Source organism: Oncorhynchus clarkii, chromosome 9 (assembly GCF_045791955.1).
Source record: "Oncorhynchus clarkii lewisi isolate Uvic-CL-2024 chromosome 9, UVic_Ocla_1.0, whole genome shotgun sequence".
Lineage (NCBI taxonomy): Eukaryota > Metazoa > Chordata > Actinopteri > Salmoniformes > Salmonidae > Oncorhynchus > Oncorhynchus clarkii.
The window spans coordinates 73,483,286-73,501,499 of NC_092155.1; the positions used below are offsets into that span (position 1 = coordinate 73,483,286).

The 18,214-nt window shown below is 42.5% G+C and overlaps 1 protein-coding gene across 4 annotated transcripts in view; it reads left to right on the forward strand.

Annotated features, from left to right (window-relative positions):
• LOC139416929 (zinc finger protein 335) overlaps positions 1–18,214 on the forward strand; it is a 38,040-nt gene that overhangs the window by 16,523 nt on the left and 3,303 nt on the right. Inside the window, exons 13-29 of one of the 4 annotated variants that reach the window (XM_071166109.1) lie at positions 1,622–1,734; positions 2,017–2,035; positions 4,087–4,206; positions 4,459–4,535; positions 5,024–5,184; positions 5,458–5,678; positions 6,800–6,899; positions 7,109–7,197; positions 9,216–9,350; positions 10,804–10,961; positions 11,112–11,235; positions 12,253–12,459; positions 13,146–13,288; positions 14,260–14,402; positions 14,651–14,943; positions 16,418–16,561; positions 17,651–17,756. In XM_071166109.1, the coding sequence (XP_071022210.1) occupies positions 1,622–1,734; positions 2,017–2,035; positions 4,087–4,206; positions 4,459–4,535; positions 5,024–5,184; positions 5,458–5,678; positions 6,800–6,899; positions 7,109–7,197; positions 9,216–9,350; positions 10,804–10,961; positions 11,112–11,235; positions 12,253–12,459; positions 13,146–13,288; positions 14,260–14,402; positions 14,651–14,943; positions 16,418–16,561; positions 17,651–17,756 (2,353 nt within the window). Of the gene's footprint in view, positions 1–1,621; positions 1,735–2,016; positions 2,036–4,065; positions 4,207–4,458; positions 4,536–5,023; positions 5,185–5,457; positions 5,679–6,799; positions 6,900–7,108; positions 7,198–9,215; positions 9,351–10,803; positions 10,962–11,111; positions 11,236–12,252; positions 12,460–13,145; positions 13,289–14,259; positions 14,403–14,650; positions 14,944–16,417; positions 16,562–17,650; positions 17,757–18,214 lie in introns of all 4 variants that reach the window. The other 3 variants (XM_071166107.1, XM_071166108.1, XM_071166110.1) reach the window with 3 other exon arrangements.

The window sequence follows — 18,214 nt, forward strand, 5'->3', positions numbered from 1 at the left end:
TGAATAACTGACTGGATTACTGACTGACTGACTGGATTACTGACTGACTGGATTACTGAACAATTTACTGACTGGATTACTGACTGACTGGATTGCTGAACAATTTACTGACTGGATTACTGACTGATTGACTGGATTACTGAGTAACTGATTGACTGACTGGATTACTGAATAACTGGATTACTGAATAACTGACTGAATGACTGGATTACTGAATAACTGACTGACTGAATAACTGGATTACTGAATAACTGGATTACTGACTGGATTACAGAATAACTGGATTACTGACTGACTGACTGGATTACTGAATAACTGATTGACTGAATGGATTACTGAATAACTGGATTACTGAATAACTGGATTACTGAATAACTGGATTACTGACTGAATGGATTACTGAATGACTGGATTACTGAATAACTGACTGACAGGATTACTGAATAACTGACTGACTGAATAACTGGATTACTGAATAACTGACTGACTGAATAACTGACTGACTGGATTACTGAATAACTGGATTACTGACTGACTGACTGGATTACTGAATAACTGATTGACTGAATGGATTACTGAATAACTGATTGACTGAATGGATTACTGAATAACTGGATTACTGAATAACTGACTGACTGAATAACTGGATTACTGACTGGATTACTGAATAACTGACTGACTGACAGGATTACTGAATAACTGACTGACTGAATAACTGGATTACTGAATAACTGACTGACTGAATAACTGATTAACAGGATTACTGAATAACTGACTGACTGGATTACTGAATAACTGGATTACTGACAGGATTACTGAATAACTGACTGACTGAATAACTGGATTACTGAATAACTGACTGACTGAATAACTGACTGACAGGATTACTGAATAACTGACTGACTGGATTACTGAATAACTGACTGACTGAATAACTGACTGAATGACAGGATTACTGAATAACTGGATTACTGAATAACTGACTGACTGAATAACTGGATTACTGACTGGATTACTGAATGACTGGATTACTGAATGACTGGATTACTGAATAACTGGATTACTGACTGACTGACTGGATTACTGAATAACTGATTGACTGAATGGATTACTGAATAACTGATTGACTGAATGGATTACTGAATAACTGGATTACTGAATAACTGACTGACTGAATAACTGGATTACTGACTGGATTACTGAATAACTGACTGACTGACAGGATTACTGAATAACTGACTGACAGGATTACTGAATAACTGACTGACTGAATAACTGGATTACTGAATAACTGACTGACTGAATAACTGATTGACAGGATTACTGAATAACTGACTGACTGGATTACTGAATAACTGGATTACTGACTGGATTACTGAATAACTGGATTACTGACTGACTGTACATAGCCCTCATTACAGCAGCAGGTCATTAGTCTTTAGCCCTCATTACAGCAGCAGGTCATTAGTCTTTATTGCAAAATAATGACTTTGATTGAAGAAACAATAATTGAATCAGTCTTCAGTTGTTCTCTTGTATCTCAGGCCTTGTCTGTTCACTGTACTTTCTGTAATAACCACAGTGGAATGGTAAGAGCCTGTTGTCTCTGCTGTGTTAACAGGAACACATGTTCAACCACCAGGGGAACAAGCCCTTTAAGTGTGAGGAGTGTGACTACAGCAGTGTGTATAAGAAGGATGTCATCAGACACTCTGCAATACACAACAAGGACAAGTATGTACACACACACACACATACACACATACAGGATATCATCAGACACTCTGCAATACACAACAAGGACAAGAATGTATACGGGCACACACACACACAGGATGTAATCAGGGTACTCATGTTCTCTCCTGCCACCATGTGGGCCATTCCCCTGTGAGCTCAATACAACTCGCCAGACCTACAGTACATTTACTGTTTTTTAAGATTTCAGATTGATCGACTTGATCTAAAAAAAATTAAAAATACAGTTCAATCAATCAATTATTTTTCTTCCTTTCACAGGAAAACAAAGTCTGAGTCAGTAAGTATTTCCCCCTTTTTTGAAAATCTATGAATATTCAGTTACCATAGTAAGACTTTTCTATCCAGATCATCCCTTTATAAAAGAACCAACAATATCAGTATCCTATACGAAGTTTAAGTTTAGGCCTTTTTAAGGAAGAAATTATCCAGACGGGCCAGAAAAGCAATTATTATCCAATTGTAAAGACTGTAGACTGCTACTATCCAGCCCACGATGTAGTCCTATAACCTAGCTCACTATGGTGAGACGGTAAGACACTGTTCCTCGTCATTATGTAGTCCTATAACCTAGCTCACTACGGTGAGACACTGTTCCTCACCATGATGTAGTCCTATAACCTAGCTCACTACGGTGAGACACTGTTCCTCATCATGATGTAGTCCTATAACCTAGCTCACTATGGTGAGACACTGTTCCTCATCATGATGTAGTCCTATAACCTAGCTCACTATGGTAATACACTGTTCCTCATCATGATGTAGTCCTATAACCTAGCTCACTATGGTAAGACACTGTTCCTCATCATGATGTAGTCCTATAACCTAGCTCACTATGGTAAGACACTTCCTCACCATTATGTAGTCCTATAACCTAGCTCACTATGGTGAGACGGTAAGACACTGTTCCTCGTCATTATGTAGTCCTATAACCTAGCTCACTACGGTGAGACACTGTTCCTCACCATGATGTAGTCCTATAGCCTAGCTCACTACGGTGAGACACTGTTCCTCATCATGATGTAGTCCTATAACCTAGCTCACTATGGTGAGACACTGTTCCTCATCATGATGTAGTCCTATAACCTAGCTCACTATGGTAAGACACTGTTCCTCATCATGATGTAGTCCTATAACCTAGCTCACTATGGTAAGACACTGTTCCTCATCATGATGTAGTCCTATAACCTAGCTCACTATGGTAAGACTGTTCCTCATCATGATGTAGTCCTATAACCTAGCTCACTATGGTGAGACACTGTTCCTCATCATGATGTAGTCCTATAACCTAGCTCACTATGGTAAGACACTTCCTCACCATTATGTAGTCCTATAACCTAGCTCACTACGGTGAGACGGTAAGACACTGTTCCTCGTCATTATGTAGTCCTATAACCTAGCTCACTATGGTGAGACACTGTTCCTCATCATGATGTAGTCCTATAACCTAGCTCACTATGGTAAGACACTGTTCCTCACCATGATGTAGTCCTATAACCTAGCTCACTACGGTAAGATAGACTGTTCCTCATCATGATGTAGTCCTATAACCTAGCTCACTACGGTAAGACAGACTGTTCCTCACCAGACAGTTACTTCTACATCAGGTGTGTGCCACACAGACACCGACACACCTGTTCTGCTCCTCCACCAGAAATAATCATTAGAACAGATTTGCCATTGCTTGCACTTGCCAGGCTTTAACTGTCATTTGCTACAGCCCAACTGTCATTTTAGCTGAGAATTTTTTTTGGGGGGGAGGACCAATGGGGGCAATAGAATCTTATATCACAATATTTTTTGGGTACATAATCACGATAGGACAAAGGTTGACATCGCCCAACCCTACAAAGGTGTTGTCGTTCCCCAGTGTGGTCTGTCTGACTCTCAGCTGGTATTTAAGGTGTTGTCGTTCCCGTGTCCAGTGTGGTCTGTCTGACTCTCAGCTGGTATCTAAGGTGTTGTCGTTCCCGTGACCAGTGTGGTCTGTCTGACTCTCAGCTGGTATTTAAGGTGTTGTCGTTCCCGTGTCCAGTGTGGTCTGTCTGACTCTCAGCTGGTATTTAAGGTGTTGTCGTTCCCGTGTCCAGTGTGGTCTGTCTGACTCTCAGCTGGTATTTAAGGTGTTGTCGTTCCCGTGTCCAGTGTGGTCTGTCTGACTCTCAGCTGGTATTTAAGGTGTTGTCGTTCCCGTGTCCAGTGTGGTCTGTCTGACTCTCAGCTGGTATTTAAGGTGTTGTCGTTCCCGTGACCAGTGTGGTCTGTCTGACTCTCAGCTGGTATTTAAGGTGTTGTCGTTCCCGTGTCCAGTGTGGTCTGTCTGACTCTCAGCAGGTATCTAAGGTGTTGTCGTTCCCGTGTCCAGTGTGCCACAGAGTCTACCCCATGCAGAAGAGACTCACTCAGCACATGAAGACACACAGTACCGAGAAACCACACATGTGTGACAAGGTAACAGCACTGAGACACACATACGCACGCTCACACACACGCATGTACAAGAAAGTAAATTAAATGAATTCATCTTAATTATCAACTTTGTTTTTAAATGTGAACGAGGAGACCTGTGTATAATTGGAATGGTTAATCACTGTCACCATTAATCATTCCAATAATCCACTCAAATCAATCATGTTTTTCGAGTTTCAATCTCAGGTTTTCATTTAAAATCTTTATAAATCTCTGTATGTGCTTTGACTTCAGTGTGGGAAGTCCTTCAAGAAGAGATATACGTTCAAGATGCATCTCCTCACACACATCCAGAGTGTTGACAACAGCAGGTCAGTACAGGAAGTAGTGCCATTTTCATTGTGCCTCTTAGCGGAACATATCCCCATTAGCGGAACGTAGCCCCTTAGCGGAACGTAGCCCCTTAGCGGAACGTAGCCCCTTAGCGGAACGTAGCCCCTTAGCGGAACGTAGCCCCTTAGCGGAACGTAGCCCCTTAGCGGAGCGTAGCCCCTTAGCGGAACGTAGCCCCTTAGCGGAACGTAGCCCCTTAGCGGAGCGTAGCCCCTTAGCGGAGCGTAGCCCCTTAGCGGAACGTAGCCCCTTAGCGGAGCGTAGCCCCTTAGCGGAACATAAACCTAGTCAGTCCTGTGAGGCCATGGTGGTGTTCAGTACACACTGGAGCAAAAACAATTTGCACCGTGAAAGAAAAATCTACTTCGAATTCACCCTGTTTCAAAACCTTTTTCTCCTACCATACACGACACAGTCGACATGTTTGGATTCAAGACCTGCGATCTAATGCATGTTTCTATTCCAGGTTCAAGTGTGAGTTCTGTGACTATGACTGTGACAACAAGAAGCTCTTGCTCAACCACCAGCTGTCCCACACCAACGACCGGCCCTTTAAATGTGACTACTGTAAATACTCCACCTCTAAAGAGGACTTCCTGGTCTCACACCTGGCCATCAAACACACAGGTGAGTCACCAATGATTTGATGACAGTTGGCACAGTAGCTAGCCTAGAGGCTAGCGAGACGGAGCAGTAGCCAAAAGGTTGCTGGTTCAAACCACAGGCCTAGCGTACAGTGGGAACTGAACTGCTGGTCTCTGATCTCCTGTCATTGTACCCTTGATTATGGCACTCAACCCCTTAATTGCTCTCCATCCAGGGGGCGCTGCACTGAGACTGACCCTGTGCCTCTCCGTGGCTAATGCGTGTTTCCGTGTGTAAAACATTTCTTCCTCCCAGGAGAGAAACCGTTCTCCTGTGAGATGTGCCACTTCATGACGAAGCACCGTAAGAACCTGCGTCTGCACGTCCAGTGTCGCCACCCGGAGGCGTTTGAGGAGTGGAGCGCTACGCACCCTGAGGAGCCCGTCAGGCGGAGGAGGAGACCTTTCTTCACCCAGCAACAGATAGAGGAACTCAAACAGCAACACGACGACACACCGGGCCTACAGAACACTATAGTACGTCTGGAGAGCCTGGACCCAGATCTGTTAGGGTTGATTACAGGCATAGCCTGGTTCCAGATCTGTTAGGGTTGATTAGATGCATAGCCTGGTCCCAGATCTGTTAGGGTTGATTACAGGCATAGCCTGGTCCCAGATCTGTTAGGGTTGATTAGATGCATAGCCTGGTCCCAGATCTGTTAGGGTTGATTACAGGCATAGCCTGGTCCCAGATCTGTTAGGGTTGATTAGATGCATAGCCTGGTCCCAGATCTGTTAGGGTTGATTAGATGCATAGCCTGGTCCCAGATCTGTTAGGGTTGATTAGATGCATAGCCTGGTCCCAGATCTGTTAGGGTTGATTAGATGCATAGCCTGGTCCCAGATCTGTTAGGGTTGATTAGATGCATAGCCTGGTCCCAGATCTGTTAGGGTTGATTACAGGCATAGCCTGGTCCCAGATCTGTTAGGGTTGATTACTGGCATAGCCTGGTCCCAGATCTGTTAGGGTTGATTAGATGCATAGCCTGGTCCCAGATCTGTTAGGGTTGATTACAGGCATAGCCTGGTCCCAGATCTGTTAGGGTTGATTACAGGCATAGCCTGGTTCCAGATCTGTTAGGGTTGATTAGATGCATAGCCTGGTCCCAGATCTGTTAGGGTTGATTAGATGCATAGCCTGGTCCCAGATCTGTTAGGGTTGATTAGATGCATAGCCTGGTCCCAGATCTGTTAGGGTTGATTAGATGCATAGCCTGGTCCCAGATCTGTTAGGGTTGATTACAGGCATAGCCTGGTCCCAGATCTGTTAGGGTTGATTACTGGCATAGCCTGGTCCCAGATCTGTTAGGGTTGATTAGATGCATAGCCTGGTCCCAGATCTGTTAGGGTTGATTACAGGCATAGCCTGGTCCCAGATCTGTTAGGGTTGATTACAGGCATAGCCTGGTTCCAGATCTGTTAGGGTTGATTACAGGCATAGCCTGGTCCCAGATCTGTTAGGGTTGATTAGCCAATTGGAAAGACATCACAGGCTTGGTGAGCTTCTTTTGCATTTCTATGCTTTGGAATATGAACAGCTGCAGGTTCAGAATAGAAAAGCTGCAGGCCTGTGACTCTGTTTTTTTCCCATGTGTTAGCTGGCGGTGGATCCTGATACACTACAAGCCATGCAGACAATGCAGAACGCCTCAGTCTCCCAAGATGCAATGGGAAACACCACCATCATCTACGAACAGGGTCAGTGATTCCTGCCATACAAAAGGACAGACACAAATGACATGGATGAAAAAATACCTTTTTATGGCTCAATATAAATGTATTGTCTCAACAGAAATGGGTCAGTTGATCTCCTCCAAACACATTAACAACATTTGAATGTACTGTATAGTATATTGAGTGTAAGGCATGACTGAACCATGTCTGAGACTCTCTCTCCATCTCCACAGCCGGAAACTCAGACCTGTCAGCCCAGAATGCTTTGGATCTGCTGTTGAATATGAGCAACGCCAGAGAGCTGGTGGGAAACTCACTGCAGGTACTGCCCAAAGCTTCGGTTTTTACATCCTGACAAGGTTCTATCCTGCCCTCTATCTGACAATCCATGGTTAGTTGATCTGTCCATGGTTAGTTGATCTATCCATGGTTAGTTGATCTGTCCATGGTTAGTTGATCTATCCATGGTTAGTTGATCTATCCATGGTTAGTTGATCTGTCCATGGTTAGTCGATCTATCCATGGTTAGTTGATCTATCCATGGTTAGTTGATCTATCCATGGTTAGTTGATCTATCCATGGTTAGTTGACCTATCCATGGTTAGTTGACCTATCCATGGTTAGTTGACCTATCCATGGTTAGTTGACCTATCCATGGTTAGTTGACCTATCCATGGTTAGTTGATCGATCCATGGTTAGTTGATCGATCCATGGTTAGTTGACCGATCCATGGTTAGTTGACCGATCCATGGTTAGTTGATCTATCCATGGTTAGTTGATCGATCCATGGTTAGTTGATCTATCCATGGTTAGTTGATCTATCCATGGTTAGTTGATCTATCCATGGTTAGTTGACCTATCCATGGTTAGTTGATCGATCCATGGTTAGTTGACCGATCCATGGTTAGTTGACCGATCCATGGTTAGTTGACCGATCCATGGTTAGTTGATCTATCCATGGTTAGTTGACCGATCCATGGTTAGTTGATCTATCCATGGTTAGTTGATCTATCCATGGTTAGTTGATCTATCCATGGTTAGTTGATCTATCCATGGTTAGTTGATCTGTCCATGGTTAGTTGATCTATCCATGGTTAGTTGATCTATCCATGGTTAGTTGATCTGTCCATGGTTAGTCGATCTATCCATGGTTAGTCGATCTATCCATGGTTAGTTGATCTATCCATGGTTAGTTGATCTATCCATGGTTAGTTGACCTATCCATGGTTAGTTGACCTATCCATGGTTAGTTGACCTATCCATGGTTAGTTGACCTATCCATGGTTAGTTGATCGATCCATGGTTAGTTGACCGATCCATGGTTAGTTGACCGATCCATGGTTAGTTGATCGATCCATGGTTAGTTGACCGATCCATGGTTAGTTGACCGATCCATGGTTAGTTGATCGATCCATGGTTAGTTGATCTATCCATGGTTAGTTGATCTATCCATGGTTAGTTGATCTATCCATGGTTAGTTGACCTATCCATGGTTAGTTGACCTATCCATGGTTAGTTGACCTATCCATGGTTAGTTGACCTATCCATGGTTAGTTGACCTATCCATGGTTAGTTGATCGATCCATGGTTAGTTGACCGATCCATGGTTAGTTGACCGATCCATGGTTAGTTGATCTATCCATGGTTAGTTGATCTATCCATGGTTAGTTGATCTATCCATGGTTAGTTGATCTATCCATGGTTAGTTGACCGATCCATGGTTAGTTGACCGATCCATGGTTAGTTGACCGATCCATGGTTAGTTGATCGATCCATGGTTAGTTGATCGATCCATGGTTAGTTGACCGATCCATGATTAGTTGATCGATCCATGGTTAGTTGATCGATCCATGGTTAGTTGATCTATCCATGGTTAGTTGATCTATCCATGGTTAGTTGATCTATCCATGGTTAGTTGACCGATCCATGGTTAGTTGACCGATCCATGGTTAGTTGACCGATCCATGGTTAGTTGACCGATCCATGGTTAGTTGATCTATCCATGGTTAGTTGACCGATCCATGGTTAGTTGATCTATCCATGGTTAGTTGACCGATCCATGGTTAGTTGATCGATCCATGGTTAGTTGACCGATCCATGGTTAGTTGACCGATCCATGGTTAGTTGACCGATCCATGGTTAGTTGATCTATCCATGGTTAGTTGATCTATCCATGGTTAGTTGATCGATCCATGGTTAGTTGATCTATCCATGGTTAGTTGATCGATCCATGGTTAGTTGATCTATCCACCTAAGGAGCGGTAGACATGCTATGGTCTGCGTGAATAGGAATGCATCTGCATTCTGTCTATGAGCAGCCTTTCTGTCTGTCACCTCAGGTACAGGTGTTGAAGTCGTCTGACTCCAATGTTCTAGAAGCAGGCTCCTGGACGGGCGTTACCTCGGCGACAGGGGGAGGGCAAAAAGTAGTGACCTTTCACGTGTCTGAGACCGGCGAGACCCTGGTGCAGGAGGTACATTTATGACATATATTATTATATACTAGTATTATGATATTATATGCTATTATTATAGTATACTATTATAATATATTATTATATACTATTATTATAATATATTATTATATTATTATTATTATTATAGTATACTATTATAATAAATTATTATATACTATTATTATAGTATACTATTATTATGATATATTATTGTATATTATATACTATTATAATATATTACTATATACTATTATTATAATACATTATTATATACTTATTACAGCATACTATTATAATAAATTATTATATACTATTATTATAGTATACTATTATTATAATATATTATAATATTATTGTATACTATTATGATATATTATTGTATACTATTATTATGATATATCATTATATACTATTATCATATTATTGTATACTATTATTATGATATGTTATTGTATAATATTATTATGATATATTATTGTATATTATTATATACTATTATTATAATATACTATTATTATGATTTATTATTATAGTATACTATTATTATTATATACTATTATATACTAGTATTATATTTATTATTATAGTATACTATTATTATGCTATATTATTATATACTATTATTATTATTTATTATATACTATTATTTTATATATTATTATATACTATTATTATTATATTATTATATACTATTATTATAATATACTATTATTATGATTTATTATTATAATATACTATTATTTTATATATTATTATATACTATTATTATTATATTATTATATATTATTATTATTATATTATTATATACTATTATTATAATATACTATTATTATGATTTATTATTATAATATACTATTATTATTATATACTATTATATACTAGTATTATATTTATTATTATAGTATACTATTATTATGATATATTATTATATACTATTATTATTATTTATTATATAATATTATTTTATATATTATAATATACTATTATTATTATATACTATTATATACTAGTATTATATTTATTATTATAGTATACTATTATTATGATATATTATTATATACTATTATTATTATTTATTATATACTATTATTTTATATATTATTATATACTATTATTATTATATGATATTGTGAGATATTGTTGTATACTATTATGGTATATTGTTGTATACTGTTATTATTGTATATTGTTGGATACTGTTATTATTGTATATTGTTGGATACTGTTATTATTGTATACTATGATTGATTTATCATGGGCGTTGATTTATCATGGGCGTTTGATTTATCATGGGCTTTTGATTTATCATGGGCGTTTGATTTATCATGGGCGTTTGATTTATCATGGGCCTTTTTACTTCCAGATGACGTTGTGTGGTGTCGACTGGGTTTGTTGTCTGTTCTGTTTGTTGGTGTTCATCTTTGTTTTTCACACAATCAAAATGTTAATCACCCAAATAATGATCCATTAGGTCCAGGATGTGCAGGAGGGTTATGAGGCAGGGACCAATGAGAATGGAGAGATCACCCAGGTGGCCATCCAGGCCTATGAGGGCGCAGAAGGCTTCAGTGTGTTGGAACAGGTGGAACAAGCTACAGAGGAGATCCACAGCACCGGACCTGGGTACAGGTACAACACCATGGTCTCACCAGGGTCGTATTTAGTAGAGCGATGTGAGAGAAAAAAAATCCTCTGCTCTCATTGGACAAGTTCAGGAAGTTCAGGAAGCACTCCCTTGTTTTCACTGCATTCCTATGTGTGTGTGTGTTGTGTTTTCAGCAGTGGCGAGGGGAGTCCTCAGCCCATGGAAGAAGAGGAGGAGGGAACAGAAATAGTCAGAGAGAATGGAGAAAAGTACTACCTGACCTCCGGGCTAGGGGATGGGGTGCTGCAGCAGGTCGAGGTAAGCCTGAAGCGAACCACCGCATCCATAGCTGTCTATGAGTGGTTACATTTATCCAGTCCCGTCCCTCAGCTTTATACCAAACCATGTGGTCAGGATTGTGGCTTTTTGGTTCTCTTCGGTTGAACAGAAGATGGCTGAGAGGTCATCAGTGGAACATTTTGGTACGGTTGTACTAGATGATTTTGCCGTTCCAGACTCATTTTCATGATTGGGGTGAAATCCTGTGAACTTGGGCTAGGATCAGTACGTCGGGTCTCGTGTAGTATGAACGGGTCAGATACGCGTCGATGATGGCTGTTCCGTTCTCCAGACTTCTGTCGGATGTCCCGATTTGTAGTACATTTTCGGACATGTCAGAAATGTTGGTGGTGCGATTTTGTAGTCTGAACAGCGTTACGAGGCGCAATTGGGCAAAGGGCTACTGCCAATAGCAAATGAGCACTCAGCATGTGAGACCAAAACGACGACGGTGAAGAGGAAGTCATCATCATCAACAACAACTAGCAGCAGCAAGGCACCGTGTGGACTGAAGTGATGGGAGACAGACTGGTGGAGCTGTGGAGAGAACACTGCTGGCTTTTCAATATTAATATTATCCACGTCTGCCCAACCATTGGCTGGTCCATAATTTCCGCCTCTTTTGATTTTATTTATTTTTTATGATAATAATGCAGCAGCTCGGGAATTTCCGTGGATTTTTTTTTTTTTCCCTTACGACACCTGAGAAATGCAGGGCAGAATCAACTAGGGAGTCATGGTGTAAAGTGAGCGCCCACATCCTGGGGTTTGGGATGGGCGGAAGGAAAGATCTGGGATCAAGGAAATGTGAGCAGGTCCATGTTGTTAAGATTTTAGAAGTCATGTAGTTTATGCCTCGTATTAGGCTGCAGAAAGCCGTCTCACCCTGGGGCATCTAGACAGAGGGAGGATATCAGAACCAAGTCCACCCCAGAAGTCTGCGTTCTGATAAGTCTCATCCTCACGCTCTCTTTCTTTCTCTCACTCTCTCTCCAGCTGAGCAGTGAGGCCCCGGGTTCTCCCTCCATGGTGGGTTCTCCCCAGCAGAACCAGCTCAACCCTAAGAGGTTCTCCTGTCGTATCTGCATGGAATCGTTCCACGGCCGCAGTGACATGGAGAACCACAAGAGGGCCCATATCGACCCCTCCACCTTTAAGTGTCCCGACTGTGACTTCACTGCCTCCTCCTGGCCAGTTGTCAAGGTGGGTGGGGGGGTGTAAACTATCTTTGATCAGCTTTGAGACATTTTAATTACATGGTGAAATACATGGTGAAATACATGGTGAAATACATGTTGAATTACATGGTGAAATACATGGTGAATTACATGGTGAAATACATGGTGAAATACATGGTGAAATACATGGTGAATTACATGGTGAAATACATGGTGAATTACATGGTAAATCTCAAAAGGGTTTTTCTTGAGGAGAAGGTCTGAGGGGCTGAAACGTTCTCCTCCAATGCCTTTTCAAAACAAGGGTAGGAGATGGGGCACGGAGGGCGGCTAGGAGATGGGGCACGGAGGGTGGCTAGGAGATGGGGCACGGAGGGCGGCTAGGAGATGGGGCACGGGGGGTGGCTAGGAGATGGGGCACGGAGGGCGGCTAGGAGATGGGGCACGGGGGGTGGCTAGGAGATGGGGCACGGGGGGCGGCTAGGAGATGGGGCACGGAGGGCGGCTAGGAGATGGGGCACGGAGGGCGGCTAGGAGATGGGGCACGGAGGGCGGCTAGGAGATGGGGCACGGAGGGAAGACTTTTGACAGTCACCACATAAATAGAGGTTGAATGTATCGTTTACAGCCTGTAAAGGCAGCGTTGATCTTGTCCTGATCTACAACTACTTCCAAAGCATTTCAACACGTTTGTCCCATTCCTTTCCCCAGACCCACATGGTCATGCATGCCTACCTGAGACCTCACAAGTGTCCCAGCTGCAGCTTTGCTTCCAAGAACAAGAAGGATCTGAGGAGACACATGATGACGCATACCAACGAGAAGCCCTTCACCTGCCAGATCTGTGGACAGAGGTATGTACCCAAAGACAGTCAGATTGCAGATTTCTCTTGTTCTATTAAGATTTATACACGCAGTGCACTGAAGCAATTCCCTACACAAAGGCATTGATTGGTGTAAACATAAGCTAAAGCAGTGATGACACTGGTGTGTCCTGAGAAACTATGAGGTGTGCCTTGAGGAACTATGAGGTGTGTCCTGAGGAACTATGAGGTGTGCCTTGAGGAACTATGAGGTGTGCTCTGACACTTTCCCTAATCTGAACACTCACTTATGAATGGTTAACTTTTTATTTAGGAGAACCAGTGACACTAGAAGGAAAAATCCCGCCCAGAATAGCCAGGCACACGTGTGAGAGGCTGTTACATTTTGTATCATTTGAGGGGTGCGCATCACGAGTCAAGTCATTTTGTATAATTTTTACTTCGCCTGTAAGAACCATTAGCACAGGCAAGTCTGATTTTAGGTTTAGCTGTGCCAGCCTAATCAAATAAATGTATTCATCACGGTGGGACCAGTTTACGAAGCAGAAAGCCGCTCGTCTCAAGCCCAAATCGTTGAAAAATAAAGACCCATGCATATCAAGTTATTATATTGCGTATTCGCCGGACGCTCTTAAAGGGGTACACACAAATTAATCATCATGAGTAAGGAGCTATAACAATAGTTCAAATCAACCCTACTTAATCTATTTAAAATTTTAAAAAATGTAAAGTTTGTACTGAAGAAGTGATGATTTGCAGTATAGATCAGATGAGATGGAGGGCATTACCACTAAATAAATGACTGTGTCACAGTTCCAAAGGGTATGGGAACCACTGGGCTAGAGAAAGGTTCCCCCATATTTCTTACACCAGTCCTTTTCCTTTAAAAAAAAAATATATATATTTAATTCATGAGGGGATGTGAAAAAGTGCACACTTGGAGCAGAAGGGTAGAGAATGGTGACTCATGATTTAGTGAAATATCCATGTTATTCTTTCAGGTTTAATCGCAACGGCCACCTCAAGTTCCATATGGAGCGACTCCACAGCCAGGACCCTCCGACAAAGAAGAGCCGCTCTGGAGCAGGCTCCCAGCAGACCATCATAGTTAACAGTGACGAGGAGGCTCTCGTCACGCTACAGTGTAAGGGAACCATACTTAAGAGCCTACACACTAGCACACACACACACACACACAGATCGTTTCGCTGGTTGAATATGTCAATCTCCATCCATACCATCTGACAGTCTGGTTGATATACTGTACACACACCCTAGGGCAGTACACATAGCTCCCCCAAAGGTGGTTTTGAAATGCTCACATTTTAATGTTATTCTATGGTAGCCATTAGCCTATTGTCTGACCTGGTCTTTGTCCCTGTGTGTCTCCAGCAGCTCTGCAGGCAGGACAGACTATCAGCCCAGAGCAGCTACAACAGGCCTTGGGTCAGGACCACATCATAGTGTCCCAGGAACAAGCCTTGGGTCAGGACCACATCATAATGTCCCAGGAACAAACCTTGGGTCAGGACCACATCATCATGTCCCAGGAACAAACCTTGGGTCAGGACCACATCATAGTGTCCCAGGAACAAGGCCTGGAAGACCAAGAGGAGGCCACGTACATTCAGCAGATCACCACAGTGGACGGACAGACGTTACAGTACATGACAGGAGACAACCAGGTGACTGATGTACACTGTAGATCAGGGGTGTCAAACTGGGGGGGTGATGTACACTGTAGATCAGGGGTGTCAAACTGGGGGGGGTCAACGAGGTCCAGGAGGTCTTCAACGAGGTCCAGGAGACCGCACTGAAAATCTGTTATATTTTCTCGCCACTAAAATTTGCTAAAAAGTCCTCTATCCAGTACTTTAGAATGTTCAATGTTCCATGACTATCTATCTTTAATTTCTGTGATTTATTTGTGAGCTGAACACAGTTCAATAAACTGTATGAATGTGTAGATCCGTCATATTTTATGAACAGTTTTAGAGTATTTTAAAGTAATATTGAGTTCAAAACCACAAACGTTTTTATTTATTATAATTTTTTTACTCAAACCAACCGCGGGCCGGATTGGACCCCCTGTCGTACTGGATGTTTGATACCCCTGCTGTAGATAGAGCTATATCTAGATACCAGAGGTGGCTAGTGGATAGAGATATAGGAGGACGGTCACATGGTTTCCATGTGTTCGATATCTTTCCATCCGTTCCATTCCAGCCACTACAATGAGCCCGTCCTCCTATACTTCTACCCACCAGCCTCCTCTGCTAGATACATACAGTAGATTCCTTTACAAATGGAGCTAGATATGACTACTTACAGTGTATTCGGGAAGGATTCAGACCTCTTGACTTCTTCCACATTTTGTTACTTTACCGCCTTATTCTAAAATGGACCAAAACATTCTAATTCCTCATCAATCTACTAGACACAATACGTCATAATGGCAAAGTGAAAACAGAAATACCTTACTTACATAAGTATTCAGACCCTTTGCTATGAGACTTGAAATTCAGCTCAGGTGCATCCTGTTTATTTATTATGGGGTATTGTGATGTCATTATGGGGTATTGTGATGTCATTATGGGGTATTGTGATGTCATTATGGGGCATCGTTTGTAGATTGACGAGGAATAATTATTTATTTAATCTATTTTAGAATCAGGCTGAAACGTAACAAAATGTGGAAAAAGACGAGGGGTCTGAATACTTTCCGAAGGCACTGTGACAATCTAACTCTCCTCCTTCGCCCTCCCAGGTCTAGTTCTCCTCCTTCGCCCTCTCAGATCTAGTTCTCCTCCTTCGCCCTCCCAGGTCTAGTTCTCCTCCTTCGCCCTCCCAGGTCTAGTTCTCCTCCTTCGCCCTCCCAGGTCTAGTTCTCCTCCTTCGCCCTCCCAGGTCTAGTTCTCCTCCTTCGCCCTCCCAGGTCTAGTTCTCCTCCTTCGCCCTCCCAGGTCTAGTTCTCCTCCTTCGCCCTCCCAGGTCTAGTTCTCCTCCTTCGCCCTCCCAGGTCTAATTCTCCTCCTTCGCCCTCCCAGGTCTAGTTCTCCTCCTTCGCCCTCACAGGTCTAGTTCTCCTCCTTCGCCCTCCCAGATCGAGTTCTCCTCCTTCTCGCTCCCAGGTCTAATTCTCCTCCTTCGCCCTCCCAGGTCCAGTATATCATCTCTCAGGATGGAGTCCAACACTTCCTACCTCAGGAGTACGTGGTGCTATCAGACGGGAACCACATCCAGATGTCAGATGGCCAGATCATCCAGTATGAGCATGATGGGGCCTTCCTGCAGGAGCAACAGGTGAGGGAGAGAGGACCCCCAAAAACAAAATGACTCAATCCAGAATAAATATTTATTTTAGTTTAATTATGTAATGGAAAGGTGCTATACAGTGCCTTCGGAATTTATTCAGACCACTTGACTTTTTTCTAATTTTGTGACGTTACAGCCTTATTCTAAAATGGATTAAATAAATAAAATATCAATCTACACATAATAGCCCATAATGACAAAGTGAAAACAGGTTTTTAGATTTTTTTGCAAATGTATAAAAAAAAATAACATATCTTATTTACATAAGTATTCAGACCCTTCGCTATGAGACACGAAATTGAGCTCAGGTGCATCCTGTTTCCATTGATCATCCTTGAGATGTTTCTACAACTTGATTGGAGTCCACCTGTGGTAAATTCAATTGATTGGACATGATTTGGAAAGGCACACACCTGTCTATATAAGGTCCCATAGTTGACAGTGAATGTTAGAGCAAAAACCAAGCCATGAGGTCGAAGGAATTGTCCGTAGATCTCCGAGAAAGAAAGGATTGTGTCGAGGCACAGATCTGGGGAAGGGTACCAAAACATTTCTGCAGCATTGAAGGTCCCAAGAACACAGTGGCCTCCATCATTCTTAAATGGAGTTTGGAACCACTAAGACTCTTCCTACATTTGGCCGCCCAGCCAAACTGAGCAATCAGGGGAGAAGGGCCTTGGTCAGGGTGACCAAGAACCTGATGGTCACTCTGACAGAACTCTAGAGTTCCTCTGTGGAGATGGGAGAACCTTCCAGAAGGACAACCATCTCTGCAGCACTCCACCAATCAGGCCTTTATGGTAGAGTGGCCAGACGGAAGCCACTCTTCAGTAAAAGGCACATGACAGCCCCCTTGGAGTTTACAAATGGCACCTAAAGGATTCTCAGACCATGAGAAACAGTATTCTCTCCTCTGATGAAACCAAGATTGAACTTTACAATAAGTCTGTAAAGTAACATAATGTGGAAAACTCAAGGGGTCTGAATACTTTCTGAATGCACTGTATGTGCATTGCTTACTCTATTGTTTGAAAACCGTATGTTAGATTGTTAACTGTTTGTCAAACTGTCTTGCAGATTGCCCTGAGTCATGACGGGCAGATCCAGTATCTTCCCATCAGTTCAGAACAACAGATGGTCAGTCCTGAGGACCTGGAGGTTGCTGAACATTCTGCCATTACTGGTATGTTAACACACGGTCTGCTTCATACATGCTGTCTGCTTCATACATGCTGTCTGCTTCATACATACGGTCTGCTTCATACACGCTGTCTGCTTCATACATACGGTCTGCTTCATACACGCTGTCTGCTTCATACACGCTGTCTGCTTCATACACGCTGTCTGCTTCATACACGCTGTCTGCTTCATACACGCTGTCTGCTTCATACACGCTGTCTGCTTCATACACGCGGTCTGCTTCATACACGCGGTCTGCTTCATACACACGGTCTGCTTCATACATACGGTCTGCTTCATACACGCGGTCTGCTGCATACATCTGACCAGGGTTCTCAACTCCTGCCAGCTACGGGATGTGCAGGCTTTCCTTCCAACCCTGTAGCAACACCTGGTTCCGTCCTTCCAACCCTGTAGCAACACCTGGTTCAGTCCTTCCAACCCTGTAGCAACACCTAGTTC